At 54.2% G+C, this 26,506-nt stretch overlaps 10 protein-coding genes across 10 annotated transcripts; 6 read left to right on the top strand and 4 right to left on the bottom strand.

Annotated features, from left to right (window-relative positions):
• Window positions 1–239: 239 nt before the first annotated feature.
• On the top strand, window positions 240–1,948 carry J4E78_011053 (uncharacterized protein; the record flags this gene model as incomplete). Its single annotated transcript, XM_049371627.1, has 4 exons — window positions 240–247; window positions 565–1,147; window positions 1,208–1,583; window positions 1,650–1,948. 4 exons carry the CDS (start codon window positions 240–242, stop codon window positions 1,946–1,948), a joined length of 1,266 nt encoding a protein of 421 aa, XP_049216663.1.
• Window positions 1,949–2,064: 116 nt separating this feature from the next.
• Window positions 2,065–4,222, bottom strand: UTP25 (rRNA-binding ribosome biosynthesis protein utp25; the record flags this gene model as incomplete). The annotated part of the gene is made up of 3 exons (XM_049371626.1): window positions 2,065–4,075; window positions 4,128–4,155; window positions 4,219–4,222. 3 exons carry the CDS (start codon window positions 4,220–4,222, stop codon window positions 2,065–2,067), a joined length of 2,043 nt encoding a protein of 680 aa, XP_049216662.1.
• A 411-nt stretch (window positions 4,223–4,633) lies between these two features.
• On the top strand, window positions 4,634–5,772 carry J4E78_011051 (uncharacterized protein; the record flags this gene model as incomplete). Its single annotated transcript, XM_049371625.1, has 3 exons — window positions 4,634–4,738; window positions 4,796–5,508; window positions 5,556–5,772. 3 exons carry the CDS (start codon window positions 4,634–4,636, stop codon window positions 5,770–5,772), a joined length of 1,035 nt encoding a protein of 344 aa, XP_049216661.1.
• Window positions 5,773–8,157: 2,385 nt separating this feature from the next.
• J4E78_011050 (uncharacterized protein) lies at window positions 8,158–9,929 on the top strand (the record flags this gene model as incomplete). The annotated part of the gene is made up of 3 exons (XM_049371624.1): window positions 8,158–8,582; window positions 8,629–9,469; window positions 9,522–9,929. 3 exons carry the CDS (start codon window positions 8,158–8,160, stop codon window positions 9,927–9,929), a joined length of 1,674 nt encoding a protein of 557 aa, XP_049216660.1.
• Window positions 9,930–10,350: 421 nt separating this feature from the next.
• On the top strand, window positions 10,351–11,388 carry J4E78_011049 (uncharacterized protein; the record flags this gene model as incomplete). The annotated part of the gene is made up of 1 exon (XM_049371623.1): window positions 10,351–11,388. One exon carries the CDS (start codon window positions 10,351–10,353, stop codon window positions 11,386–11,388), a length of 1,038 nt encoding a protein of 345 aa, XP_049216659.1.
• Window positions 11,389–11,787: 399 nt separating this feature from the next.
• Window positions 11,788–13,944, bottom strand: J4E78_011048 (uncharacterized protein; the record flags this gene model as incomplete). Its single annotated transcript, XM_049371622.1, has 4 exons — window positions 11,788–12,012; window positions 12,062–12,634; window positions 12,977–13,418; window positions 13,469–13,944. The coding sequence occupies 4 exons, from the start codon at window positions 13,942–13,944 to the stop codon at window positions 11,788–11,790; spliced, it is 1,716 nt and encodes a 571-aa protein (XP_049216658.1).
• A 551-nt stretch (window positions 13,945–14,495) lies between these two features.
• On the bottom strand, window positions 14,496–15,644 carry J4E78_011047 (uncharacterized protein; the record flags this gene model as incomplete). The annotated part of the gene is made up of 2 exons (XM_049371621.1): window positions 14,496–15,098; window positions 15,153–15,644. 2 exons carry the CDS (start codon window positions 15,642–15,644, stop codon window positions 14,496–14,498), a joined length of 1,095 nt encoding a protein of 364 aa, XP_049216657.1.
• A 561-nt stretch (window positions 15,645–16,205) lies between these two features.
• J4E78_011046 (uncharacterized protein) lies at window positions 16,206–21,039 on the top strand (the record flags this gene model as incomplete). Its single annotated transcript, XM_049371620.1, has 5 exons — window positions 16,206–17,603; window positions 17,651–18,671; window positions 19,314–19,432; window positions 19,492–19,985; window positions 20,037–21,039. 5 exons carry the CDS (start codon window positions 16,206–16,208, stop codon window positions 21,037–21,039), a joined length of 4,035 nt encoding a protein of 1,344 aa, XP_049216656.1.
• A 478-nt stretch (window positions 21,040–21,517) lies between these two features.
• Window positions 21,518–23,980, top strand: J4E78_011045 (uncharacterized protein; the record flags this gene model as incomplete). Its single annotated transcript, XM_049371619.1, has 1 exon — window positions 21,518–23,980. One exon carries the CDS (start codon window positions 21,518–21,520, stop codon window positions 23,978–23,980), a length of 2,463 nt encoding a protein of 820 aa, XP_049216655.1.
• A 400-nt stretch (window positions 23,981–24,380) lies between these two features.
• On the bottom strand, window positions 24,381–25,703 carry J4E78_011044 (uncharacterized protein; the record flags this gene model as incomplete). Its single annotated transcript, XM_049371618.1, has 1 exon — window positions 24,381–25,703. The coding sequence occupies one exon, from the start codon at window positions 25,701–25,703 to the stop codon at window positions 24,381–24,383; it is 1,323 nt and encodes a 440-aa protein (XP_049216654.1).
• Between the last annotated feature and the right edge of the window lie 803 nt (window positions 25,704–26,506).

Genomic DNA, 26,506 nt, shown 5'->3' with positions numbered 1-26,506 from the left:
ATCGTTGAAGTATATGTTGAGCGGGGAAGGAATTCGGTTGCTGTTGTGATAAGAATTGGAATAGAGTAGTTGAGGCAACGAGGGAAGAGGAGTGAAACTTTGCTGGATTAGATGCGGGAGTTCAAGCTGGAGCTTGGTAGACGGAAGGAAAGAGGTGGTAGAACGTGCTCAGGTTGAACGGCACGAATTGCAAAGAAATGGGTGTTTTATCTTTTCCCTGGTAGTGTGCTTCGGGTATGATGGCGCAGTGCGAGTGAGCATTTCATGATGTTGAAGTCATGGACCGGAACGCTCACTGCATTGCGCAACTCACTAAAGGCTGTACAAAACTTATTGTCATTATGCATTGAAGAGCAACATAGGTGCGACATAGCAATAAGATGATTCTGGACTCAAATGTTGATGTTGGCCGCACCTTCCTTCGACGGGTCGCTCTCACCTTACTTACCTCCAAAAAGCGCGTTTGCTCTCACCGCAGCGTATCCACCGTCACCGACACAATGCCTTCCCTTCACTTTGTTTGCAGAGCCTTCACTCACCAGCACCAACCACACCAGCTTCCAGCATGAAGCTCCACATCCTCACCCTCGCAGTGCTCGCGACACTGGCTTCGACACACGTCCTCCCTCCTACCTCCAATCCGCTAACGAACCTCACCTACGACACCTCCCTCAAAGACACACCCATACACCATGCCGCCGACCCTCCCACCGTCCACACCGCCGCCGACCCCCCACCCCCCAACGCCAAATTCGACAAAGCCGTCTCCACCGGCCAAACCCTCGACTCCGCCATGAAATCCAAAGACAACATCGCACGCTGGCTCTTCAAAGACTTCCCGCAGTACGCAGAAACCTGTCAATCGCCGTTCACCGGCGACGGGCGTGCCGACCTGGCGAAATGGGGATTCGACGACAGTGACGCACTGAGCGAGAAGATCAAGAACGAGTGCGACTTTGATGCGTATCATAAGATCAAAGCGGCGTTTGACGAGATCGGGCTGGATACCAGGGCGGCGAAGGATGGGGGGCCGAATCGGTGTTTCAAGGTTAATCATCGGGATGGGCCGGCGATTAAGAGGGATGAGAAGGGGGAGTTGCCGAATGAGGCGAAGCAGTACTATGATGTTTGCGGAAGAGAATACAGAGTACACTCCACCCTCATCCAAACGCCATGAAAACCGAGGCTAACACACCCCACCCCCCAGGCCACAGGCGCATCCTACGAATTCGCCGCCAACCCCTCCGGCCTCCTCGCCCTCATGAACATCATGTCCATGACCTACTCCGCAAAAACGTACACCTGGTTCCGCACGCCCCTGCCCAGCGAACTCCCGGACATAGGCACGACACAGGATATCGGGTGGGCCATGTGGAACCGCGTCGGCGCGACTAGTCCCGCTGGATTGAAGGGATTGAAGTACCTGCTTGTCACGCAGGTGATGAATGCGGGGAGTAGGGAGATATTTCGCCATGCGTTGGGGTTGTTGGAGCCGCCGGAGAGTGAGTATAAGGTGTGGCCGGGGCATGAGTTTCTGATGGATGCGAAGGGGAAGGGGGGGAAGGGGGGGTTGGCTATACTGGGTATGTTGAACTACTTCGCTTCTTTGGTGAGGTTGAAAAGGACTACATGCGCTAACTCAACATCAGGCTCACCAGTGGGACGATGGGCGGGTTACTTGCTGTTGCAACACAAGGACCAACTTGGTGGTAATCGGTACATCGAGAAGGTGAGGCTGTTCAAACCGCCAGGGGCCAGTCTACCATACCTTCTCTTCTACGTCGCGAAGGATCCGTGGGTTGGTGAAGTCAAGCCGGTGGCTGCGAAGATGGTGAGCGGGATGAACGTTACAAATGTGTTGGAACTGGACGATGATGCCAAGAATGTTGTGAGGAGAGATGATGAAAAGAACCTCATCAGACAGCATGTTGTCGTTGTCCGAACATAGGGTGTTGGAACGAAGAGAGGTCCGGTGAGTGTACGATGGTCTTCGAAAAGACCTATGACAAGAAAGTTGTACTACATGTCAAGAGCTCGGAGTCTGTCACATACACATGCACCCATCTACACAAAATCAAAAACATCCCCCTTATCATTCACCATCCTCCCCACCCTCTTCCCGCCCACAACCCTCTCCAACTCCATCCTCTCCCACCGCGAAAAACACACCTTGACACTCGCTTCCGCCCTGCTTATCTCCGCCCTCTCGATGCTCTTCCCCACGAATCCCACAACCTCATCGTAGAACACCGGGTTCTCGGGCACCCCATAAAACACCACGCGCTTCACACCCCTGATATTATAGCGGTGAAAGTGATGCGCGCGGCCAGTATAGAGGAGGAGGGAATGCTTGCCGTTCATGAAATGGGACCGCGCCTTGCGGACGTCGGTTGCATCGGTGTATTCACTAATAGATGCGTATGCGATATCAGAATCCACAAGTGAGTTTCGGACGCGGACGAAATCGAGGTAAGATGGTATGAACACCAATACGCCCAATCCGCCGTCTGGGGATTTAGGTAACCGGCTAACACCCGGCAAGACCGAGTTCGTGAAGAATTTAAACCTTGCATCAGGGTCTGTGAGGTGTGATGGGGAGTCGAACCTCGTGAACGTCTGTTTTATACCCCAGGAGAGTGACTCGATGAGTCCGGCCGTGTGGTCCGGAGTGTATTTCAGGCGGCCGGCGTAGTTGCGCATGTGTTTGTTAAACAGGGTGTTTATCTTTGGTGTTAGGAAAGCGGATAGAATGATTGTTTGACGGATGTAAGGTGCATGCCCATCTAAATACCAACTCCTCACGCGCGAAAAGTCGCAGCCATGCGCATCTTTCGGCTGGAGATTCAGGTGCTCGAAAACGTATTCTGCGTGTTCCCAGTTTTGCATTAGCGCTGCGTCGGCTTGTTCCATAATGACCATTTCGATGGAGGACAGGAAGTCGGAGTCGCCTTGTTTCTTTTTGGGGTCGCCGGTCTCGATGGCGCGCCGCAGACCGAGGGTCGAGGCGAAGATGATGTCGGAGTTGTAGAATGTGGAGTAGAATTTCAGTGTCTTGCGTGTGAGTTTTACGCCGATGCGGAATTCGTTGTCGTCGTTTCCTTCGAATAACTCGCGGAAGTCGGCGGGGCGGTCGGGTGAGAATTTTTCTTCGGGTAAGGAGAAGGAGTCTAGGAAGCGTTTTTTGTTTTCTTGTTGCTCGAAGGCGTGGAGGGAGGTTAGGGAGTCGAGGACGCGGACGCAGGCTTGTTTTGTTTCGAGCAAGAAGAGGATTTTGGGGCGCGTGAAACCTTGGTCGCGGTATTCGATGGAGGGGTCGGAGGAGTCTTTGGATGTGGATAGCTTGGCGTTGTTCTTGAGGACGCGGTCGCGGGTTGTGAGGATGTGGTTTAGGGCGTGCAGACAGGTTATGTCGCGGAGACGGCTGGCGTTTTGGACTGTTCGCGCGCCGAAGAGGAGGTCTTGGTAGCCGAAGATTGAGGGTGCGATGGCTTGTTCTAGCTCATCGAAACTTCCGACTTTCTTTTGTGCGTTTTCAACGAGCCGCGCTTTCAACTGGACGTCGCGTACGCTTCTTAGCTTCCGGTTTGGCTTGACCTCGTCGCTGGGAACCTGGAGTATGCCGACGCCCTTCCCAGATGCTCGATCCAGCTTCTGTGATGTCCACTGGCTGGCTGCTATCCGCTTGAGTCGCGTGGCTAGTTCGGTCTCGTCGGGGTTCGCAAAGTGCTTCTGGTAGGCCTGCTCGAGCTCCTGCTCTTCCTGGTCTTCATCGTCCACGTCTTCATCATTATCCACCTCTGCCTGCTCGTCCTCCGCCTCGTCGCCTTCCAGGGTGCTAGATTCAGCATCGTCGTCTACTTCGACCTCCTGCTCAGGCTCGTCGTGCTCCAGCTTCCGCCTCTTCTTGCGATGCTCTTCCGAACCAGTATTGCGCGACGAGAAAGACTGCAGGAGAGTCGCATAGGCGTTCGAGATGGGTTGCGCTTCTTCTTCATCCTCTTCGTCCGAGACATCGTCTTCTGATACGTCGGATTCGCTCTCGTCAGATGGGGTGGGTTCGCGCAGGGGGATGTTTCTGGTTCTGTTAGGCTTGGACTAATGCGCCCGCGACCAATATCCGTACTCACGAATCTTCGACCTCGTCTCGTGTTCTCGCTGCGGCAAATCCGCCTCTGCTTCCACCTCTTCCACGACCTCGCATGCCGCCTCTGCCCTGACTCATTCCGCCGCCTCTGCCGCCTCTACTGCCGCCCCTTCCTCCTCCACGAGCGCCGCCTCGTCCTCTCATTGGCGCCATGTCGGTTGCGCGGTGTATGCGCCGATGTGAAGGGTGCTTGATGGAAGGTGCGGATCTTTTCGCAATGAGTAGTGAAGGTGGGTAGAAGTTGCGACCACCTCGTGTGCAGGGAGAGAAGTGAAGTATATGGATGTGGGAGGTAGAATCGTCCCGTTGAGATACTTCGTAGGTTAACTCCGCGCCGCGAAAAAGTTCAGATGGTCCGTGCAAGCGAACGCACCCTGCCCAGATTTCGTGAAGAATATCGCTGCGTGCCCCACCAACCACATTTGACGTCTCCGAGCGCCTCACCACCACGCCCACCCGCAATACCCTATCGCCATCACAACCGCCACCATGGCCGAGAACGACTCCTTCCTGCATCTGGCGCGCCCGCTCGGCCCCGCGTCCATGGGCACGCAGCCGTCGACTGCCCCACTGAACGTCGCCATCCAGCCCCAGGTATGCGACAAGCCACGGTCGAGGCTGCCTGCTCTACTCTCTGACACCATCTGCTAGGCCGTCTTCTCCATCCTCGACCACTCGCTCCGCCGCCCCGCCGAGCAAGAGCGCGTCATCGGCACCCTCCTCGGCACCCGCAGCGAAGACGGCACCGAGATCGAGATCCGCAACTGCTATGCCGTCCCCCACACCGAGACGCAAGAGCAGGTCGAGGTCGACATGGACTACCAGAAGCAGATGCTCGCCCTGCACCTGCGCGCCAACCCCCGCGAGGTCCTCGTCGGCTGGTACGCGACCAGCAGCGACCTCAACACCTTCTCCGCCCTCATCCAGAACTTCTACAGCCAGCAAGGCGACGGCACATGGCCACACCCCGCCGTCCACCTGACTGTCTCCACCGTCCCCGGCCAGGAGATCGAGTCCAAGACGTACATCTCCGCCCCCATTGGCGTCACCGCCGAGCGCGCCGCCGACTCGTGCCTCTTCATCCCCGTGCCCCACGAGATCAAGTACGGCGAGGCCGAGCGGTCAGGCCTGGAGCTCATCTCGTCCGCCAAGGACCGCGAGGACCGGTCGCAGGACGTCATGACGGACCTCGACTCGCTGGAGACGGCCATCACACACGTCCTGGACATGCTCGAGCGCGTCTCCAACTACGTTAACAACGTGCTGGACGAGGAGGCCGAGCCATCCTCCGCGCTAGGCCAGTTCCTGATGAACGCACTCAGCCTGGCACCCAAGGTCGAGCCCGCCGACATTGAGCGCGACTTGTACGTCAGAATTATTCATACTTCCAGACATATGCTAACAATCACAGCAACGCACACATCCAAGACGTCCTCGTCGTATCATACCTCGCCAACACCATCCGCACACAAATCGACCTCTCGAACCGTCTCGCGACCGCGGCGCTCACCATGGGCGGCGGCGACCCTCTCGCGGGCGACGGCAAGAAGGACGGCGACAACAGGGGCAAGGGCGGCGACCGACGAGGCGGCGGCAAGGGCAGGCAACAAAGAGAGCAGGAGGCATGAATGGGATAAAAGGCACACTGCATGGAGTTTGGCGTTCTAGTGACATGCCACTGCTAACGCAGTAAGCGCGACATCGCGCGACATGACGCTCTGGGACTAGCGTTATCAGGAAGAAGTCGGGTTCGAGGTCAGACAATGGTCGCGAGGGCTGTGATGAGAGACAATGTGTGTTGGGAATTGGCCCCCCTCGTGAGCGAGCGAGCGAGCGAGCGAGTTAGAGTCTGTCCGAGAAGCGCTGTATAACTACTACATTATCCCTGCGGTAGCATTGACGGCATTCGGCCATATGCATGAAAAGTCACGAAATGAACAAGATCAAACACTACTTGTCGCTACGTACGTCTAACTAGGATGCACCATGGTAGAAGCACCATGATAGAAAAGCAGGTGCACCTTGGAAATGGACTCCAAGACATGACGCGGAAGAGCATGCACCTCGGAGTTAAGCTCCAAGATAAGAAGAAAGTGTGCACCGTGATGGAGACCACGATAGAGCAAAAGGAGAGTGCACCGTGATGAAGACCACGATAGAACGGAGTGCACCAGGCGTGAACCTGATAAAACGCGGAAGGAAAAGTGCACCGTGATAAAGATTACGATAGAACGGGGTGCACCAGATGTGAATCTGATAGAACGCGAAAAGAAAAGTGCACCGTGATGAAGACCACAATAGAACAGAGTGCACCGTGATGAAGACCACGATAGAACGCAAAAGGAAAGTGCACCAGGTGTGAATCTGATAAAACGCGAATTGTGCACCGTGATGAAGACCACGATACAACGCGAGAAGGAAAGTGCACCAGGTCGAGACCTGATAGAACGCGAAAACAGATTGCACCGCGATAAAGACCGCGATATGAAGCGAAAGTAAAGTGCACCGTAATAAAGACCACGATAGAACGCAGTAAAATCATGCTCGCCGCTGTCCACAGCCATACGAGCCGCTTGCCAATTCGGCGTCTGCCATAGGCCAATTCCTTCATTTCATTTGTCTGTCTGGGGGTTAGCTTTGCTGGGTTCAAGCATGGGCGCTGGGGTGTTGTACTTACTTCGAGGTTCAATAGCCGCGACGTAAGGCGGTTGCAATTGTTGTGTCGATTTGGGTCATGTCGATTTGGGTCATGTCGATTTGGGTCATGTCGATTTGGGTCATGTCGATTTGGGTCATGTCGATTTGGTTCATGTCGATTTGGTCCACTCAATTCGGTTCGCTTGATTTTGGTCATGTCGATTTGGTCCACTCAATTCGATTCATGTCGATTCGTATCATTCGATTTGGTTCAACCAATTCGGTTCGAGGATCATGGTCGAGTACGAGGTCGCGCATAGCTGCCGCAACATGCCATGGATGCTGACGTTTTCGCGACGCCTCCGATTCCGGTTTGTCATTTTGCGATTTCGATTGCGAGGCTTTCAATATGGACAATTCGTCGAGGTTGGTTCGCAATTCTGCCGCTTTGGATGCAAGGGCAGCGACGACGGCATCGTCTTGTTCATCTTCAACGATGTTAGCAGGGTGCTGAGAGCAGCTGTATGCATGATCGTGACTCACTTCCGACGCCGTTGCATCGCAATTACGATTACACAGTTCAATTGTCAACAGCAATTGAAACATTTGCGCTTTGACGAGGTCGTGGTGTCAACAATTCAGCGCCAGTAAGCCGGCAACAAGGCGGTCGAGCGCCTTGAATGTGCGCTCGTAGTCATTTTTTGCAATTGCAATGTTTCCAAGAGGTCATGACGAGTATGAGCGACGGCTCTGGCAATTTTCGATCCAAGGTGTGCCAGTGTTGTTTCGTGGTGATGTTGTTGAGGTGGTGATGGACTGACTAGGCAGCAGCGGAAGGGAGGCCCGACCACCCGCGCTGGCCAGTCACGTGCTAGTGCGTCATCGCTGGTACCACTTGAGCACCTCTGCCACACCACACCCACAACTGCCGCAAGTACTTAGCATCTACCAGCATCGCGCATCGGATAGATATCGAACTTGCCTACGATCATCCGCGCCATCGCTCAGGACTCATCGCCATGCCTTGTAAATATCCGAACACATCGCGAAGCGATCCCCCGTCGTGGCGCAGTCGTGGCAGTGAACTCCAGACCGTTCAGCCCAATGAAAGCGAGGCTGGCGCTCTTCCTGGTTCAACAACAGTACCCGGTAACGCTCTCTAATCCCTCATGGTAGGAGCTTGATTCTGGACTAGGCTACGAGATGTTGACCTCACCGCCCATTGTGGAGTTGCCTCAGGCAGACTTGGATCTCGTGTCGTCGTAATGGCTTTCGGTCCTGCTGGCACCGCGTGGTTTGCTGCGCCTGCTTCAAAGGCCCACCTGGAGAAGGTTAAGTTATAAGGATGTCTTGCATCTCTAGTCAGATCGACCAGCATGCTGGTATTCTGGTTACGTATCTTTGTTGCAATGTCACTTCGCAACACTCTCGTCGCCGACGACACCGCTTCTGCTTCGTCACAGGGCGTCGCGAGCCGAGCGAGCAACCTCAATGCCGTTCCCGATGACATTCACCACCTCATTCTCTCGAAGATCGCGGACACATCACCCACAGACCTACTGAATGTGGCACAATCTTCTGGAGTTTTGCACGATGCGGCGTTACCATACATATACCGCAACATCATCTTGAATGGAGAGTCGACGGCATACAAGGCACTCGTAGACAAGCTCTCCAAGGATGAGCACGATGACCTTACGAAGCACATTCGCACTATCACCGTCAAAGACGAGGTACCCTCTGCAGACCTGATTACGATACTCAACAAGACTTTGCAGCATAGGAATCTTCGATCACTCAAGTACGTTCCTTCAACCAATTCAAGATACTGAAACTGACTCTTGTAGTTGGGAGACTTCCACGCACATAACTCCGGCAGTATACGACATCATTCATGCGATTGAGCCGAAGCCCGAGATACGCGTTGTTGTCGTAGACCGGAAGACGGCAACGAGTGTTGCACATCGCCAGATGGACATGAAGCTCCTGTCATCTCCGCTTCTTGTTAGCTTGACCTACGAGGTATATATGCAGGGCTTCGCCCCCGAGCACCCTTGCCGATCCGAGTGGCCTCGACTCTCCCAGGCACTGGCGGCTGGCGGGAACGTTAGATCTCTTCGGCTACAAGTTTTGCAAGACGGTCACAACCTTTTTACACCCGATACGGAGCCAGCGAAGATACCGCGCCTTGATCTCACCACGGGTATGCGCCTCCCTCTACTGGAGGAGATGACTCTTCAGACCTTGAGATACCATGGCCAGACGGCGTATCTCTGGGATCTCGACTACTGTCGCATGTTTCGCGATGCTATCGACTGTTCCCGACTGCGTAAGCTCGACTTCGGCGGCGAACATCCCGAGAACTTCTTCACTTGCTTCACAGGACTTTGTCCGAAGCTCAAAGTGCTGAGCTTTGGGATGTGGGAAGGTGATAAAATGCCTGCAAGACGGTTCATTGAGTCGATTGATGCACTTGAACATCTCGATTTGTCACGAGCGCAAGCGGGTATAGACGATCTTTGGCCCGCTATTGAGCAGCACGAGGATACACTCGAGACACTGATTCTCGGGCCCACATTCGAAGCATACTGCCACAAGGTTGTCATGCCCTTCAGCCGTTTGAAGGACATCGCGCGGACATTCCCTAGGCTCAAGCATCTAGGCTGGGACGCACCCTGCGAACGCAACGTAAGCCACGCTCACTCGGACCAAATCATAGTCGCGCTGACCGTACCATTAGATCGATCCGCAACATCTCGTCGCCCTGGTAGGGATGAATCTTACGAAGCTTGATCTCTGGCTGCACATCCCACAGGAAGCAAACGACTACAGCGAAAAGCTCGTACAGGATATCTGGGGCAACATCCCCCACCCCGAACTCAACAAAGAGAGTACTATCGCATCTGCGACCGGTATTGCAGATCGTCTTTTGGGATCGGGACAAGGCGCGTTCAAGTGGCTTACTCTTCATCTCTCGCGCGAGGGGGCGTCGGATCGCTGCCAGCCGTATATGATGTACTCGAAGCTGCAACTCAGACTGAATGGGCGTTCCGAAAAGACGCGTGGAGACAAGTGGGATGTGCGCGGTAAGCTGGACTGGTCTTATGAACCCACTTTGATGGAAGATCTGCTGTTCGAGGAGAGGTAGGGGGATGGTGGTCAGTATGAGGAACAAGAGGGGTTTCTTCCTTGGATTTGAACCTTCATGCATTCTGCTCCCTTTCTCATCTTATGATCCTTCGGCATAGTAGGTGATGCTAGTCATGGTTGGCTCAGCGATCCACTCTATTTATTGGTACTGCGATGGCGCTGAACGAGCGATGAGCTACTCACGACACCTGCAATACATCACTATCGTATTCGCAGATGTACTCCTTAATTGTAAGAGATCGCAATTATCAGACTTATGGTTGGCTCGTCTCGCCTATAGGCTATTCATGAACCATGGAACAGCTGTAGGTGTCGCATATTTGGTAGCGAACGCCGCAGTTGTCTATCTCTTCGAAAAGCTTTGCACCCAAAATATTTGTCCTTTGTATCTGTCATTTCTCCTCATATCACTCGCTACGATGAACGAACATAGGCTGGAACAACAGACCGATGGACACGAGATGGTAGTCGTCGACCAGACGCCCACACGAGAGCAGGGTAAGGCTGCACGACGATTAGAAAGATTCGAAAGAAGGGTTATAAGAAACCGCATAGCCCACCTCGACCAAGCGCTCGCACGCGCTCGTGAGGACGCATACGCGGCACATTACCGCGCGGCCAATCTGAGCGCAAAAGTCGAAGAGGAACGGCCAACCCTCATCGAGGCCTTGCTTCCATACGAAAGGCGCAAAGCGGCAAGATCGAAACAAAGAGCCAGAACGCGTCACAAGGAGCTTCTGAACCGGTTCTTTCGCCTGCCTCGAGAGATCCGCGACTTAATATACCACCACGCCTGGAGCGGCACGATAATCCCCTTCTACCAAGAGCTAACCTGGAACTTCGCCGAACACGATAATATCCCCTGGGGCCCAGTTATGACAGCTGAGTATTCATCTACTGGTACATACAGGGCAAGTCTCATGTCGGTATGCGATCTTGTCCCACCAATGAACGGAGGCCCCTGCAAGGGGCTTAGACACGCGCAAGAGTACGCCTGGATTTGGACGAACCAGCAGATATTCTCAGAGTCTACGGCGCAGTTCTATCGCTACACCCAGTTCACATGGTCACCGCGGGCTGAGCGGCACTACTATCACATGTGCGCGCATATTGTCCCTAGGCGCAAATTGTACGAGTCAGCATACGCCTTCCCGAACATCCTCCTCGCACGCCGCGTGCTGCTCGATGTAGGATACGAAATATGCCTCGACGTCGTCAACCATGGTATATCGGCCTCACTTCTGGAACTGTTGGCTATGGCGAGAAAAGGTGAAGAGAAGAAGGCGCTGCAGGTGAGTTGGATAAGTAATATGGCGGACATGAAACTTTTTCAACTCAAGGATTTGGTGCCGGCTAGTACGCCTCACTCGATGGCTAGTAGAGCGTTTGAGGAGCTGGTGTTGAAGGATTTGGAGGGGGTGGGCTGGGAGATTGCGGTTGGTGAAGAGGAAGGGTAATTTGATGGTACGGCGGGGAGGGAGAGCGAGATTGGGTGGTTCATGTCGGTGCAACCTCAAAAGACGACACAAGCAGATGTGCTCACGAAGGGAATACATCGCAGGTATGTAATGCCGATCATTGATGACGGTGATATAGTGGGTATGCCTTCTGCTTCATGAGAGCGCAATGAACATGTATTGCTAGTGCGGTAGCAATCTGCTATAGGCAGACGTATTCTTCGCTTGGAGTTGATGTTGATAGCGAAGGCGCAGCAAAGGACGCAACAGCTTGGACGCACGCAGTGGTGTTTAACAGGGGATGGACGAAAGATAAGTAGTAGTAGTCTGTATGTAAGGGTATTGTTGTCAGGGCGCCTACTGTAATAGCCGTATATAGTATAACATTTCTACCTTACATTAGCCACCTCCCTTTCCTACCGACCTACGAAACCACGGAGCTTTCTTCTCGGCTGAAGTTCTGGCGCGCATCGTTATTGATGATCCAGGAACAACCATGCTATCCCACAACCCCGTTAGGATGATGACGTCGTCACCTCTAACAAGGTCGTACTCTCCGCTGTGCATTAGCTTGTAGACCTCTTGTGATCCAGCACAGATCTTATCGAGGAATTCCCTCATCCCCTGCATTAATTAGACCAAGTAGCTCTACGAAGCTTGGAATATTACTTACCTCCCACGTGCTACACAAACGCCAGGGGCCTTCGAACTTACGACCAACGGGGTCATGGAAGATAATGGGCGCACTCGTCTTTGGTGCAAGTATCTTTGCTTTCTCTAATTCTTGCGCCGCTTCTTTCGCGTCCTGTAGGGCTCTCGCATGAGCGGCTTCTATAGACTTCTGCTCCTCTGCTGCCTTCTCTTCAGCCGCCTCTCTTGCCCTTTGCGCAGCCTCTAACATGAGCTTTGCTTTCTCACTCGCTGCTTTCTTCTCCTCAGCTATCCTTGCATCTTTCATATCGGCTGCTTGTCGCTCTACATAGCGTGCCGCATCCGCAGCAGCTTCCCTCTTGAGCTGCTCATCTTTCTGAATTAAAATCAATCTTTCAAGATTCGCCAGTCTGTCAACTTCATAGCTGCGACTACGCGGATTGCGTTCCTGTTGATTGCCATAACGCGCCGTCTCTTCGTCCTTATACCTAGAGGGTTTCTGCCGGCGAGCTCCCGCATTTATTGTCGAGCGGTCGGCCTTCCTCGCCGTTGATCGAGATTCACGCTTAGGGGGGGTTGACTCTTCAGGTGCAGCCTTGCGTTGTCGTGGTACATCGTCGCGTAGCGGACTTGGGGTTTCACACTCGGAAGATGTTTCTGCATTTGCGCCGGTATCAGACGAGGACGATTCACCTTCGCTTGCAGTATAGTGCATTATTCCTCGACGATGTGGAAGAGATCTGTATCGACGTGGTGGAAGAGATCTTTCTCGATGTGGTAGAAGAGGTCTGTCTCGATCCGGTGGAGGAGAGCTATCTCGGCCTGGTGGAAGAGATCTCTCTCTTATGGGCGGCGATCGGGTCGAGGGGGGCGAATTGCGGTACTCTTCTGTTGCTAGGCGAGGCTCTGGAGAACTGTAGAGCTCGGAATGGCTTACGGGGGTAACGACATCACTAGCTGAGTCTGTGCGCTTGTGTACAGAGGAGCTCTCGGAGGCATCCCAGTCCCATGCCGCTTTTCGGCTAGGATAATCCAGCACATCTTTGGCTAACGCGCTAGACATCTGCTGCATTTCGATTGCTTGCGTGAAATCGCGGAAGATTTGGAGGGCGAACTCATCGTGCTCAAAGTCTGGATTTGTGACAAGTGTTGCGTCGTGTACTGCTAGGCTGCGCTTGTCCAGAGGCCCCGACCTAGACACAATTAGCGCCCCCCCAGCACCTTGTGCCGCGTCTTCAATTTCCGTTGCAGCGCTGGAATCCACAGTGGGCGTGAAAGATGAATCCTCGTCTTGCTGAACAGTCGTGTGATAGCGCAGACACTCGGTAGCGTGTTCCGCAAATTTGATGTTGCTCTCAACCTGTATTTTCAGATTTTCGCTACCGCCAAGTTAACAAACATGCTATGGCAACGGTCCTTTTCAACTTACCTTATAGATTCGGGGGCATTCCGCTCCAGCACGACGGCTAAGTTCATCGTGGAGACAAGGACGATGATAGTGGTTTTGAAAGAGTCGATCAGGCTCTTGACAAACATGACCTTAGGCCCGACTTTCATCCACCTGAAACGGAATCGTACCATCGATATGGTGAAAGCGCGTCTTGCAGGGTTGTGCTGAACCGGCTCTCCGATGAGCATCTTTAAATCCTCTATGAGTGTTTTGCATGCAGCGATCAAGACGACAGTAATTTCGCGAAGCTTTTCCGTCTTGATGTTTGGGGTGTCCACAACCATACTCAACTGTGTTAGAGAGCTTGAGAATACATTGATGTCTGCAGCAATGAGCCTAGCTTCGTACTCTGCGGATTTGATGACATTAGCGACGTCGAGCAGCGTCCTGGCTAGCTGCGCACTCGCACCTGCCAGGGTGATGAGAGATGCTACCAGACCGATGACCTCTGCCATAGCGATACAGCTCTGTTTCCGGTACCAGAACCAGCGTCAGAAGTATAGATATCGGGTACTGCTCAGTGTGGGTGGTAAAGGTTGTGGAGATCAGTCAGGCTGCGGGGATTGTTCGCAACATGTAACAGCTCTTAAGCCTGATCATGAAAGCCTCTTGTCGCTCTCCTGCCGCTTCGCCCCCAAGGCTGAGATATGTACGTTGAGTCTATTGGGTGTGACAGGTCGCATGCAGCGCGCATGTAGGTGCCCCGCACCGGTAAGCATCTTCGTGACAGAGAGTACTCAGCCTTGCTGTATCACCTGCACCCGCATAATCGAAGCGAGGCAGAAACTCAGGGTTGATTATGTTATCGGTGACGGATGAGCTTGATGTGGAGGCGGAGTGGAGATGCGGCGGAAATGTGGCGGCGTGCGGTGGTGCGGTGGCGCGGAGCAAGCAACTCGCGACTTCCAAAATCCATGTCACATCCACAAGCAGAATATGCAAGGAAGATGCACTGCAGTGAACACATATAATGACCGAATTGGCGCAGACAAGCGAATCTCTCGCTCTACCCACTCTCCACATCCGCAGCCTTCGCCTCAACCTTAATCTCGGGCCCCTCAATCCTCTTAACCTTCCTCCCCTCCCACCAACTCATAATCCCCGCAAACATCGCAACCCCACACCCCAACGCAATAAACGTGCCCGTCGCCCAAGTCGGGCGGTCCAACCGATTATAATGCCACATAAAAAAGCACAACACAGCCTGCAACAGCGTATTCAAAACCATCATATCCACCGTAAAAGCCAGTTTCCACATACTAGTCGGCGGCGCCCTCTCCCCCGTGAAAGTCTGCGGCATCAACTCCTCCTCGCCCCTCCACCCCTCATTCTCCGTAAACCAGCTCGGCGGCCGGAACCAAGCTTTATTCTGGTTCCAGAGCCGGCGCATGGCGTTTGAGTCGTGCAAGTGGACGGCGCGGAGCATCCAGTAGAAGTCGCGGAAGCGCCAGGGTGCGAGGCCAAAGCCCGTGACGCAGAAGAGGGCGTTGAGGATCTGGCTGTCGATTTCGAGCCAGATCTTGCGGGAGCTGTAGTCGTCGTTGCAGCTGGGGTGGCACATGGCAGGCGCGGCGTTGAGGAGAAGGAAGAAGAGCATTGCGCCCCAGGCCTTGGGGTTGTTAGTTAGTGCAAAGAGGGATTAGTGGGGCGGGTGCATACGTACGACGATATTGAGACCGTAGATGGTGATTAGGAAGCCGGAGGGGGTGAGGAAGAAGACCCAGAAGGCTTTGAGACCGTGCTTGATGGTAGGGCCCCATGGCTCCTTGTCCGCAGACGCGTGCTTCTCCTTCAAGGTCCGTCGACGATGGAGTCCATGTCCATGAGGCCTGCGCGACTTCTTCCCAGTCTTCTCGTCCACCTCTCCCGGCACAATCGCGTCTGTGGCTGGCTGGTCAAGGATCCGAGTCTGGGATTTGACCAAGGTGAGCTCTCCGTCTTCGTCTGGAACCGCAACTCGTGTGGCATGGCCATGCGCATCGAACGTGATGTTTGACCCTCCAGACTCTGGCTCTCGCAACTCTGTCAAGTTGGGTGCTTGAGCCATTGCCGTCGCAGTGGCCTGCCACATGCCCAGCTGCGGTGTCGTGTGCAGCAACGACAGCGACATGCCGCGCGCCCGCCCAATGATGCCCTTCTCTTGCTCGTCGGCCATGGCTGGAATTGTATGCGCAGCCGTCGTCGTATGCGATGAAAATCCGGCGGACGTCCAAGTCGAGGTTAATGATGGAGTGAGTGCTTTTGCTTCACATGTCACTGAACCAGCGCTCGGTGTCACGCCGTTGAGCTACTCGGGAGTAGAGACGGTGACGCCTATGTATGCAGCCCTCGGTCCAACTGTGATAGGCGTAACAACACGGACGATCATGGCGCCGCCACGCGAAGTCCTGAGATTCCGGTCCAGACTATCGAGATAGACACGGCCGAGCACAATCTGTTCGTGCGAAAGTTCGTTGGGCGCGGATGATCGGCGGCGCGGCATGGGCAACACGCCGTGGATTGGCCCGCTTCGCCGCAGAAGATCCGCGGCCTGCAGATTGCGAGCCGATCGAGTAAGAGGTGTAAGCGTGCGCTAGAGGCAACCCGGAAAGACTGATTACTCGTACCAAGACCAACAGTTGAAGCATGTTGATGCCCGTCATTCGTCTGATCTCCCGCAGTGTTCCTATAATCCATCGGGAGCCCGATGTAGCTTCCGCGTGCAGCCGGTATCGCAATGCCTCTCAACTTCAGCTCCAGACAGAAGCGCGGCGAGTACCATGACGGGAAAGCGCAAAGTACCGGAAGAGTCAACACGTTCGGCCAGGTCGCTATACAATTCCACAGGAACACGACGCATCTGAAATACTGGTTCGACAAGCTTCAGAAAGATTCCGCGGCATGCCGACCGCCGGGATGCGCAAAACCGAGGAGAGGCAGCACGACTCTGGTGGATGAGTTCATCAGCGACAAGACCAGCAGTATCGGCGCACCGCGACTGAACATAGCGATACATATCTGCGGGTCTCGCGGCGATGTGCAGCCTTTCATTCCGATTGCAAAGCTGCTTCAGGCTGCGCCACATCACCATCGAGTGCGCATCTGCACGCATCCCGCCTTCAAGGACTTTGTGGAAAGCAATGGAGTGGAGTTCTTTTCCATCGGAGGCGACCCCGAAGCACTCATGGCGTACATGGTGAAGAACCCAGGGCTGATTCCAAACATGCAGTCCATCAAAGCCGGTGACATTGGCAAGCGACGAAAAGAGATGGCCGAGATGATGGAGGGGACCTGGAGAAGTTGCATCGAGGCGGGCGATGGCATGGGCGAGAGAGTCTCAGCATTGGACGTAGACGCGCCTGAGGATTTGTTCATCGCAGATTGCATCATTGCGAACCCGCCGTCCATGGGCCACATCCACTGCGCGGAGAAGCTTGGCATTCCGCTGCACATGGTCTTCACCATGCCGTGGTCGCCAACAAAGGCCTTCCACCACCCGCTGGCAGCCATGGAGTATGGCGAAGTTGAGAGGTCTGTCGCGAACTACTTCAGCTTCGGCATCATGGAGCTGCTCACTTGGCAGGGCCTAGGCGATGTCATCAACAAGTTCAGGACGCAGACCTTGCACCTAGACGCTATTAGCCCGCTCTGGGGTCACCTCTTGCTTTCGAGACTTCGCGTCCCATATAGCTACCTATGGTCACAGGCTTTGATCCCGCGACCAAATGACTGGGACTCACACATCAGCATTACCGGTTTCTCGTTCCTGGATGCCGGGTCGAACTACACACCGCCGGACGACTTGGCTGAGTTTCTTGCGAAAGGTCCTCCTCCGGTGTACATCGGCTTTGGCAGCATAGTGGTAGATGATCCAGTGGCTCTCACCAAACTCATCTTTGCCGCCGTGAAGCTAGCAAAAGTCAGAGCGATAGTCTCCAAGGGCTGGGGCGGCGTGGGTGCGGGTGATGTGCCGGATGATGTGTATCTCATTGGCAATTGTCCGCACGATTGGCTCTTCCAACGGGTTTCGTGTGTGGTCCATCACGGAGGTGCGGGTACAACGGCTGCTGGTATTGCCTTGGGTAGGCCTACGGTTGTTGTGCCCTTCTTCGGTGACCAACCCTTCTGGGGACAGGTAAGTCAGCGTTGAGACACGACTGAGCCGACCTAACAATACGATAGATGATCGCAAAGGCTGGAGCTGGTCCAATGCCCGTCCCGTTCAAGCAGATGACTGCCGAGAGCCTTGCGACAAGCATTACCTTTGCGCTGCAAGATTCTGTCAAAGTCGCAGTTCAGAAGATGGCAGAAAGTATTGCAGAGGAAGATGGTGCCGGAGATACTGTACGCGACTTTCAGCAAAAGCTGGGCATCGATGGAATGCGATGCCATATCTGTCCGGATCGCCTCGCTATATGGCGTGACAAAGAGACTGGCGCACATTTGAGTGGTTTCGCAGCCTCCGTGCTTGTCCAAGAAAGACTGTTAGATCTGAAGCATCTGCGTTTGCTGCAACATCGGCATTACTATACCCATGAAGGCGCTGAAGGTCCATTAACCGGTGTTGTCGCTGTTTTCGGAGGGCTCATGGCTTCTCTAGGCACAGATACAGCTGAGTTCTCGCAACGACTGAAGAAAAGACCTCGCGAGACTGACGCCGACGTCGAAGCCTTGAGGAGAGTGCCGACCGTCGATGAGCCTGACCTGGAAAAAGGCATTACGTCCAAACACTTCCATCACCTGGCGTACAGAATGGCGGCCAAGTCATGCGATGACGACTACACGCACAATTTCGAGAAGCCGCAGAACCGCCCGGGCATCTCAGCTCTTCGCGAGAAGATTGCTGCGAGGAGAGCAAGAGGAGGCCGTGGCTACCAAATCACAAGCGCTACCGCGCATTACGTTGGTGATCTCGCGGCTACAGGAGCCAAAACCCCAGTCGCCTTCTTCTACAACATCGCCAACGGCTTCCGGAACTTACCCTCATACGCAATCCACAACGACCCCGCGCGACAAAGAGACGAAATAACCGGTTTCGGCAGCGGCTGCAAGCTCGCCGGCAAAGAATTCGTGCTCGGCCTCAGCGACGCACTCGTAGGCATCGTCCGCCACCCCTATCTCGGCGCGAAACAAGAAGGCGCCATGGGCTTTGGCAAAGGAATTGGGCGAGGTCTAGCTGGGCTATATCTCCATTTGGGAGCCGGTAAGTTCGGGTTCCGAATATTCCGCTTATCCGCTTATCTAACGACTGTCAGCGGTATTTGGCCTGCCAGGATACTTCTTGAAAGGCGTCGAGAGGGGCCTCTTGGCTCGGCATCTCACTGCGCTGCAGGCGGAGATTTTCTTCATACAGCTGCGCCGATCTGCTGTCGCGTTTCGTAGTGCGAGCGATGCTGAGAAGGCGGCGGTGGTGAAGAAATGGGCGGAAGTGAAATCAAGCATAGACAGGCATTAGCGAGGAAGTTTTCCGTAGGGCTGGTGGCCTCGTCTGCAAGGCACCCGACGATGGATGCGGAGCGTTGTTGTTGGTGCAAGGAATAGCCGGTGGCAGCCTAGGCCGCTACGCCCCGTTGGTTTTCGCTTCAGCGCGGTGAGCGCTAGCCAGGTAGCACCGCGCGACCACCGATATGGCTACGATTGCGACGGGCTACAAAAGCGATTGCCAGGCCGTTGCGAAACGTGACATCAATATACCCCTATCCTCTTTATTCTTGTTTGACTTTGAGATGTTTTACGCCCCGTGGTGATCGCTAGCAACGTAGCGACAAGCTCTAGACTTCTACGCTCTCATTGTGCTGCAGCGACGGGACGTCTTCCCAAGGCAACCGTACGATGGACTCAATAGACCTGAAGCGCGCAGCATGGCAGGTCGCGCTATCTGCAGCGACAGCTGCGATTGGTGTTTTCATGTTCAAATTGGTGAAAATGCGCATGATCTTCTACAGGCTCAAAAAGCAGGGCATGGTACGCAGCCCTCTCCAAACACACCACAACCCAATGAGCTAACATTCCCATCCTCAAAGCCAGTTCCGGCATGGAACTTCGCAGTCGGAAATCTCACAGTATTACCAGACCTCCTCAAGCAATTTCCCGAAGGCTCGCAGCAATCCGATGCTTTTACTCTGCTCGCAAACGACTTCCCAGACTCGGACAACTGCTTCTACGTCGATCTCTGGCCGTTCACTAGTCCGCTCATGATAGTCACGTCGCCCGAGATGGCGATGCAGGCCTGTCAAGAATACGACCTGCCCAAGCCGCCCATTTTGATTCCGTTCTTTGCGCCGTTCGCGGGCGGCGCGAATCTTTTCGACATGAATGGCGCGGAGTGGAAGAGGTCGAGGGCGCTGTTTAACCCGGGTTTTAGTGATAGGGTTATGATGGAGAGCACGCCGCATATTATTGAGGAAGCTGAGGTCTACGTGGGGTTGCTGCGAGAGCATGCGAAGAAAGGGGATACGTTTTCTTTGGATCGATTGACGTGTGATTATATGATGGATCTCATCGGCGTCATCACCATGTAAGCATGACATCAGATTATCACGTGTGTCTCAAGTACTAACACAACCAGCAACGCACGCCTCCACTCCATGACCAGCCACAACGCCCTCGCAGCAGCGATGCGAAGCTCCATAGAATGGAATTGCCGGGACCAGGAGATGAATCCGTTCAAGCGCTGGAACCCGTACCGCCCCTGGATCGAATGGCGAAACGGCAAAACGATGGATCGCTACATCAGCACGGAGCTCGACAAGCGCTATGAAGATTGGCGTAGCAACAAGCCGTCCACCCGCGCCAAGTCTGTCATGGATATCACGATAGCCGCGTACATGGGCGAGCGCAAAGGAGCGGCCAAGCTGGACCCTGAGTTCAAGCGGTGGGCGACGGTTCAGATTCGGCTCTTCCTGTTCGCTGGACACGATTCGACGGCCGCTACCATCGTATACAGTCTCTACATGCTATCCAAACACCCAGAAGCCCTGGCCAAAGCCCGCGCAGAGCTCGACGAAGTCTTTGGCGCGGGCAACGACACAGCCGCCGGTGTGCTCAAGCAGCATCCAGAGCAGATCAACAAGCTGCCTTACATGAACGCCGTAGTCAAGGAGACTCTCCGCCTCTTCCCACCCGCTTCAGGCATGCGAGGCGGTCTCCCAGGCGTCTTCCTCCGCGACAAAAATGGAAACAAATACCCCACCCAAGACATCAACATCTGGGTCGTCCACGGCGCAATCCAGCGTAACCCGCACTACTGGCCCGAGCCTCACGCCTTTTTACCCGAGCGCTGGCTCGTCGAGCCTGGCCATGCTTTGTATCCGCCAAAGGGAGGATGGCGGCCTTTTGAATTTGGGCCGAGGAATTGCGTTGGCCAAACGCTGGCGATGCTGGATATTAAGATTACGCTGGCTATGACGGTCCGCGAGTTTGATGTGAAGGATATGTATGAGGAGTGGGATCGAAGGTATCCGTCAAAGGGGATTAAAGAGGTGTTTGGCGAGAGGGCGTATCAGGTGCCGCAGGGGGCGGCGCATCCGGTGGATGGGTTTCCTTGTAAGGTGAGTATGCGGGAGTCGTAGTGTAATGTAATGTATTAGCATTTGAGCGCGGAGAGGTGGCTCGAAGTCGTTGTAGAAGACGTCGCATCATGCGCATCTTAATCATTCTGAATGAACTAAGCATATGAGAGCTCATTCAACCCTATGCGATAGGCGATGCTGGACGGCGTTCGAGGTGCAGCGCTGTGTAGCCGTGGTGAGCAGCGGTTGTTCCGCCAACGCCATGTTTAGTGCGCGCGGCAATCTTTCCGATTTCCGAGCGTGCACCCTGGGCGGGCTGCAACTTTGTATACTAGCACCACCAGCACCAGCACCGCCAACTGCACCGCTACGCATTGATACGACTGATACGCTTTCCGACACGTATATATCCAATTCACCTCTTGATTCCTTACGTGACGACCTCATTGGCCAGCTGCCTCCCTCGCACCGACCCTCACGCAACGCCGTCACCTCACCGCACATGCGATAGTCACCGTCACACCACGCCCCAATCGAGATGCTAGGCTTCCGTCCGCTATCCGTGGGCAAGCGGAAAGCCAAGTCGTACAACCAGGCGGCGACCCACGAGCGCGATGTCGAGGACGGCGAAGTCAACGAGAAGGGCTACCAAAGCGACGACTACGAAGCCTACATGTCCTCGGGCACAACCAGCCCATCCTCATCCCGGGAATCCTCGGGCGCATACGACCCGAACCCGAACAACATCGAATCGCGACCGCTGCGACGGTCCTCCAAATCCCACCGGAGAGCCCCTTCGAAAGCCACCGTCAGCGCATACAGCTACCGGAATCCGCGGGCATGCACAAGATACTTTGGGCTGGCCGTGGCGAGTACGCTGCTCTTCTTCATGTACTTCCTCTTCAGCAGCAGCTGGGCCTCGATACGGAATGCAGAGCTCGGCCTGAACAAGCCGCCGCCGCCGCCCAACGTCTGGGAGAGCTTCCCGTTCCTGAAGCGCTACCACGGCGGCGTGCGGTCGCTGGTGAGCCGGGAGATGAACGTGCCGGAATACCCCACCAAGCAGGACATTGACCCTGAGCTGCCCGCCGAGGAGCCCAAGAGCGACGTCGATAAGCGACAGTCGCAGGGCGCACACATTGCCGAATCAATACCGTTCGACCCGTATCCAGACTACAGCGGCGTCAATTACGTGGACACATACGGGCCGGTCGAGACGTGCTATCTCGATGCGAACGACACCATCAAGGTGCCAGGGCTGCGGGCATACAAGGGCGTGCCCCAGGGTATGCCGGATAACGTCATTGGGAGCTACGAGACACTGGGTCTGAGGGACGATGTCTGCTTTGAGCGCTTCGGACGGCTCGGTCCGTATGGCCTCGGCTACAGCAAGCGGCGCGGTGGGACGGGCGCCGGCATGGAGGGCGACCGCGAAGGCATCGAGGACGTGTGGAAGGTGGACGCCGAGGTGGACTTCCGCGACGTCAGCTGGGCGGAGGCAATCGACCGCTGCCTGGAGAAGAACAAGGGCCGCTTCCAGAAGCAACCCAAGTCCCGGACAGACTCGTTTACCATGCAGAAACGCGACGTGGAGGACGCCCCCGCAAACGGCACCGTGCTACAACCGAAGGCGGCGCACAACACCCTTCTCCCCAGGACCGCAGTCGTCGTCCGAACATGGGACGACTACAACTACGACGACGAAGACATTATGTACCTGCGCGCACTCGTCTCTGAGTTGAGCCTCGCGTCCGGTGGCGAATACGAAGTCCACTTCCTGATCCAAGTCCACGATGACAACAAGCAGATCTGGGCCGACGAGGCGATCCACCAGGAAGTACTTAAGAACGCGCTACCTGCTGAGTTCGCCGGCATGGGCACGCTCTGGTCGGAACGTCAGATGGGCTTGATCTACGGCGGCCTAGAGGAGTCCAACTACCGCGGGCTGCCTGTACACGGCGTCTACCGGTCCACCTTCATGCCCGTCACGTACTTTGCACACCAGCACCCCGAGTTCGACTTCTTCTGGCACTGGGAGATGGACGTGCGGTATACTGGCCACCACTACCACCTCTTCGAACAAGTCTCCAAATGGACGACTGCCCAGCCGCGCAAAGGGCTGTGGGAGCGCGACGCCCGTTTCTACGTCCCATCAGTCCACGGCACTTGGGAAGAGTTCAAGCAGATGGTGCACTGGCAGACCCAACACGGCACAAACAACCAAGCAAACAAATGGTCATCACACCTCCCACCCAACCCCCACGTCCCTCTCGCCGAAATGCAGAAGCCCGAGAAGCCAGTCTGGGGGCCAGAACTCCCGCAAGACTACCCCGACATCGAAATCGACGACAACGTAAAACCCAACACAACCATCACAGAAGACAAGTACGAGTGGGGCGTTGGCGAACCCGCCGACCTCATCGTCTTCAACCCCCTCTTCGACCCCGACCACACTAACTGGATCCTCGCCGACGACGTCACAGGTTATGATAAGAAGAACGGTCTTCCTCCGCGCCGCACCGCCATCAACACCTCTGGTCGCCTTTCCCGCCGCCTCCTCGAAACTATGCACCGCGAACAATCCCTTCATCGCCACACTATGTTCTCCGAAATGTGGCCCGCATCCTGCGCCCTGCACCACGGTCTCAAAGCCGTTTACGCCCCGCACCCGGTGTTCATCGACCGCAAATGGCCAACCCAGTACCTCGCCGCTATCTTCAACAACGGCCGTAATGGCGCGAGTGGCGGTGCGCGCATGTCTGTTTTTTCGGATGAGCGTCAACATAATTTTTTGGGTACGACGTGGTACTATCATGCTGGCTTTGCGCCGAATCTTTGGAAGAGATGGATGGGGTATAAAGTTGATAATGATGGTGGTGAGGAATACGAGGTTGCGGGAGAGGGGAGGATGTGCCTTCCGGCTGTGTTGTTGCATCCGGTTAAGCAGGTTGATTTGGTGCAGGAGAAGGAGAGGGTTGAGGAGGGTGAGACGGGGGTGTGATCTTCTTCTGAAAGGCGGAATGATGACTACGCTGCGCTGTTGCGAAGCTTGGTATAGCAAGGCGTTGGTGTTCGACTTCACGGGCGTATGGAGTGTTAATAGCGTTTGATTCTTGTTGTATATGACTAGAGACGATCTCAAACCCATTCATGTTGGATATGGATATATGAACAGTTATCTAGGGGCTCTTCTTATGTAGCCTTGCTTTTGTACATCTATCGAGGGTACCCTTCCATTCACCCTTGAGTCTGCTTCCTGTCCTACTCTTTGCATGCTTAATGGCTTCGCCGCGATCCCGAAACCTTGCGAGTGGGTAGTGGAGACGGAAGGGTCGTGATGAATGTCTCCTCTCTCCCTCCACGTCGCTCTTCAGCCTTCTTCCCACCATCACCTCCCCACATCAATAACTCCTCGGCAACCCCAAAACCTTCTCCCCAATATAATTCAACACCATCTCCCTACTCACCGGCGCAATCCTCGGCACAAAGCACTCCCTCAAAAACCGCTCCACATCATACTCAGCCGCATACCCCATCCCCCCATGCGCCAGCACCGCCCTCTCACACGCCGCAAACGCCGCCTCACCCGCAAGATACTTTGCGCTATTCGCCGCGACCCCAATCGCATCCTGCCTAATACCCGCATCCGTCTTACTCGCATCATACAGCCGCGCCGCATGGTACGTCACATGTTTCGCGGCTTCGAGCTGCATGTACGCGTCCGCGAGGGGGTGTGATATGCCTTGGTTCATGCCGATAGGCCGCTGGAAGACGTGGCGTGAGTTAGCGTACGCGGATGCTTTTGTGAGGGCCGCGTAGCCTAATCCGAGGGCTTCGCCTGCGAGCAGACACCGTTCTGCGTTCATGCCCCCGAGGATGATTTTGAAGCCTTCGCCTTCGCGGCCGACGAGGCATGAAGATGGGATATGGTAGTTGTCGAAGAAGACTTCGTTTGCGTCGACGGCGCGCCCGCCCATCTTTTTGATGCGTCGCATGTCCAGGCCAGGCGCTGACCGATCAAGCGGAATGCAAAATAGACTCAGCGCTTTACTAGGTTTCTCCGCTTCTTCCCGTGGTGTCGTGCGTGCGAGTAGGATCATACGAGACGCGACTTGCGCACATGTTATCCATATCTTCTGGCCTGTTATGCTATACCCCTTCCCATCCTCATCTTTCTTCGCAAACGTACTCAGTCGCAGCGTATCCAACCCCGAATCCGGTTCCGTAACCCCAAAGCACGTTCGCCACTCCCCTGATATTATCCTCGGTATCGTTACCTGTAACTGCTCTTCACTCCCATACTTAGCCAGCGGCTGCGTCGCATACACATTCGCATGGATCGCCTGCGCGCCCGCGATGCCAGCGCCAGACTCGGCAATCGTCTGCATCATCATCGTTGCTTCTGCGATACCCAGGCCAGAACCGCCGTATGCTTCTGGTAAAGCGATGCCGAGCCACCCGTCTTTCGCCAGCGCGGCGTGGAAATCTGAGGGGTCGCTGCTGGTGTCGTCGCGGTCGCGCCAGTAGCTGTTGGGGAAGCGGGAGCAGAGTGCGAAGATGGCGTCGCGGATTTCGAGTTGGGTGGAAGTGAAGCCGGTTGTTTCCATGATGTTGTGGCGGGGGGAGGTGCTGAAGCGGCATCTTGGGGGGTGGATGCGGAGGCGTAGAGCGTTGCGTGCTGGGCGCGACATGCGCAGAGTGCGCGCTGCCGCTGGGGAGAGCATTGTCGGCGTGAGTGGTGGTTACATCGGTGCTGTTGTTGCGTTTACGGCTGTCGCATAACGTTGGTTGTTAACGCGCGAAGTAGCCGACTTGCGATATAGCCGCAGGTAGAGTCGAGAGGCGTAAAGCCGAGGTAAAGTGCTAGAACACAAATTACAATACTCTACCTAAGAGAACGTCTTAGAGCTACTAGACTAACTCTATTAGAATTCTAACTTTAGTATCTAAAAACTATTAAAATTAGTTAAAGTGTTTTTTTTATACTAGACTTAGAGTAGTATAGTATATACTAAAAGTGTAATAGACTATACCTAGAAAGGTTTTTAGTTAGAAACTTTAGAAACTTAGTTTAGTTTTAGCTAAGCTTAGAAAACTTTTCTAAAGTATATAGCTACTTAAAAAGTTTTTTTTTCTAAAGCTATTAAATTTATTTTTTATTTTTTAGTATCTACTTTTAAAGTTAGTCTTTTATAATTAAATTTAATTAATACTTTAAAAAAGTTTATAAAAACTTTTTTATTATAGATATAACTTTATATACTTTAGTAGAAAATATAACTTAGTATACTATTACTTTAGTAAAGTAAAGCTATAGCTAAAAGTATATTACTTAGTAACTCTAGTTTATATTAGATATAGAGATAGATACTAATAAGAAATAAACTAAACTTTAGCTAGTTAAGAAAATACTAAAGTTATAAACTAAATAGATATTAGTTTTTTTTTTTTAAATATATCTAATACTAACTAATCTATTAAGAATAATACTACCTTTTCTAAACTAACTATAGAACTAGTAATTATC

This window comes from Alternaria triticimaculans, assembly GCF_023758025.1.
Source record: "Alternaria triticimaculans strain BMP 0046 chromosome Unknown scaffold_56, whole genome shotgun sequence".
Classification (NCBI taxonomy): Eukaryota; Fungi; Ascomycota; class Dothideomycetes; order Pleosporales; family Pleosporaceae; genus Alternaria; species Alternaria triticimaculans.
This window is presented reverse-complemented; position numbering and strand designations above follow the sequence as displayed.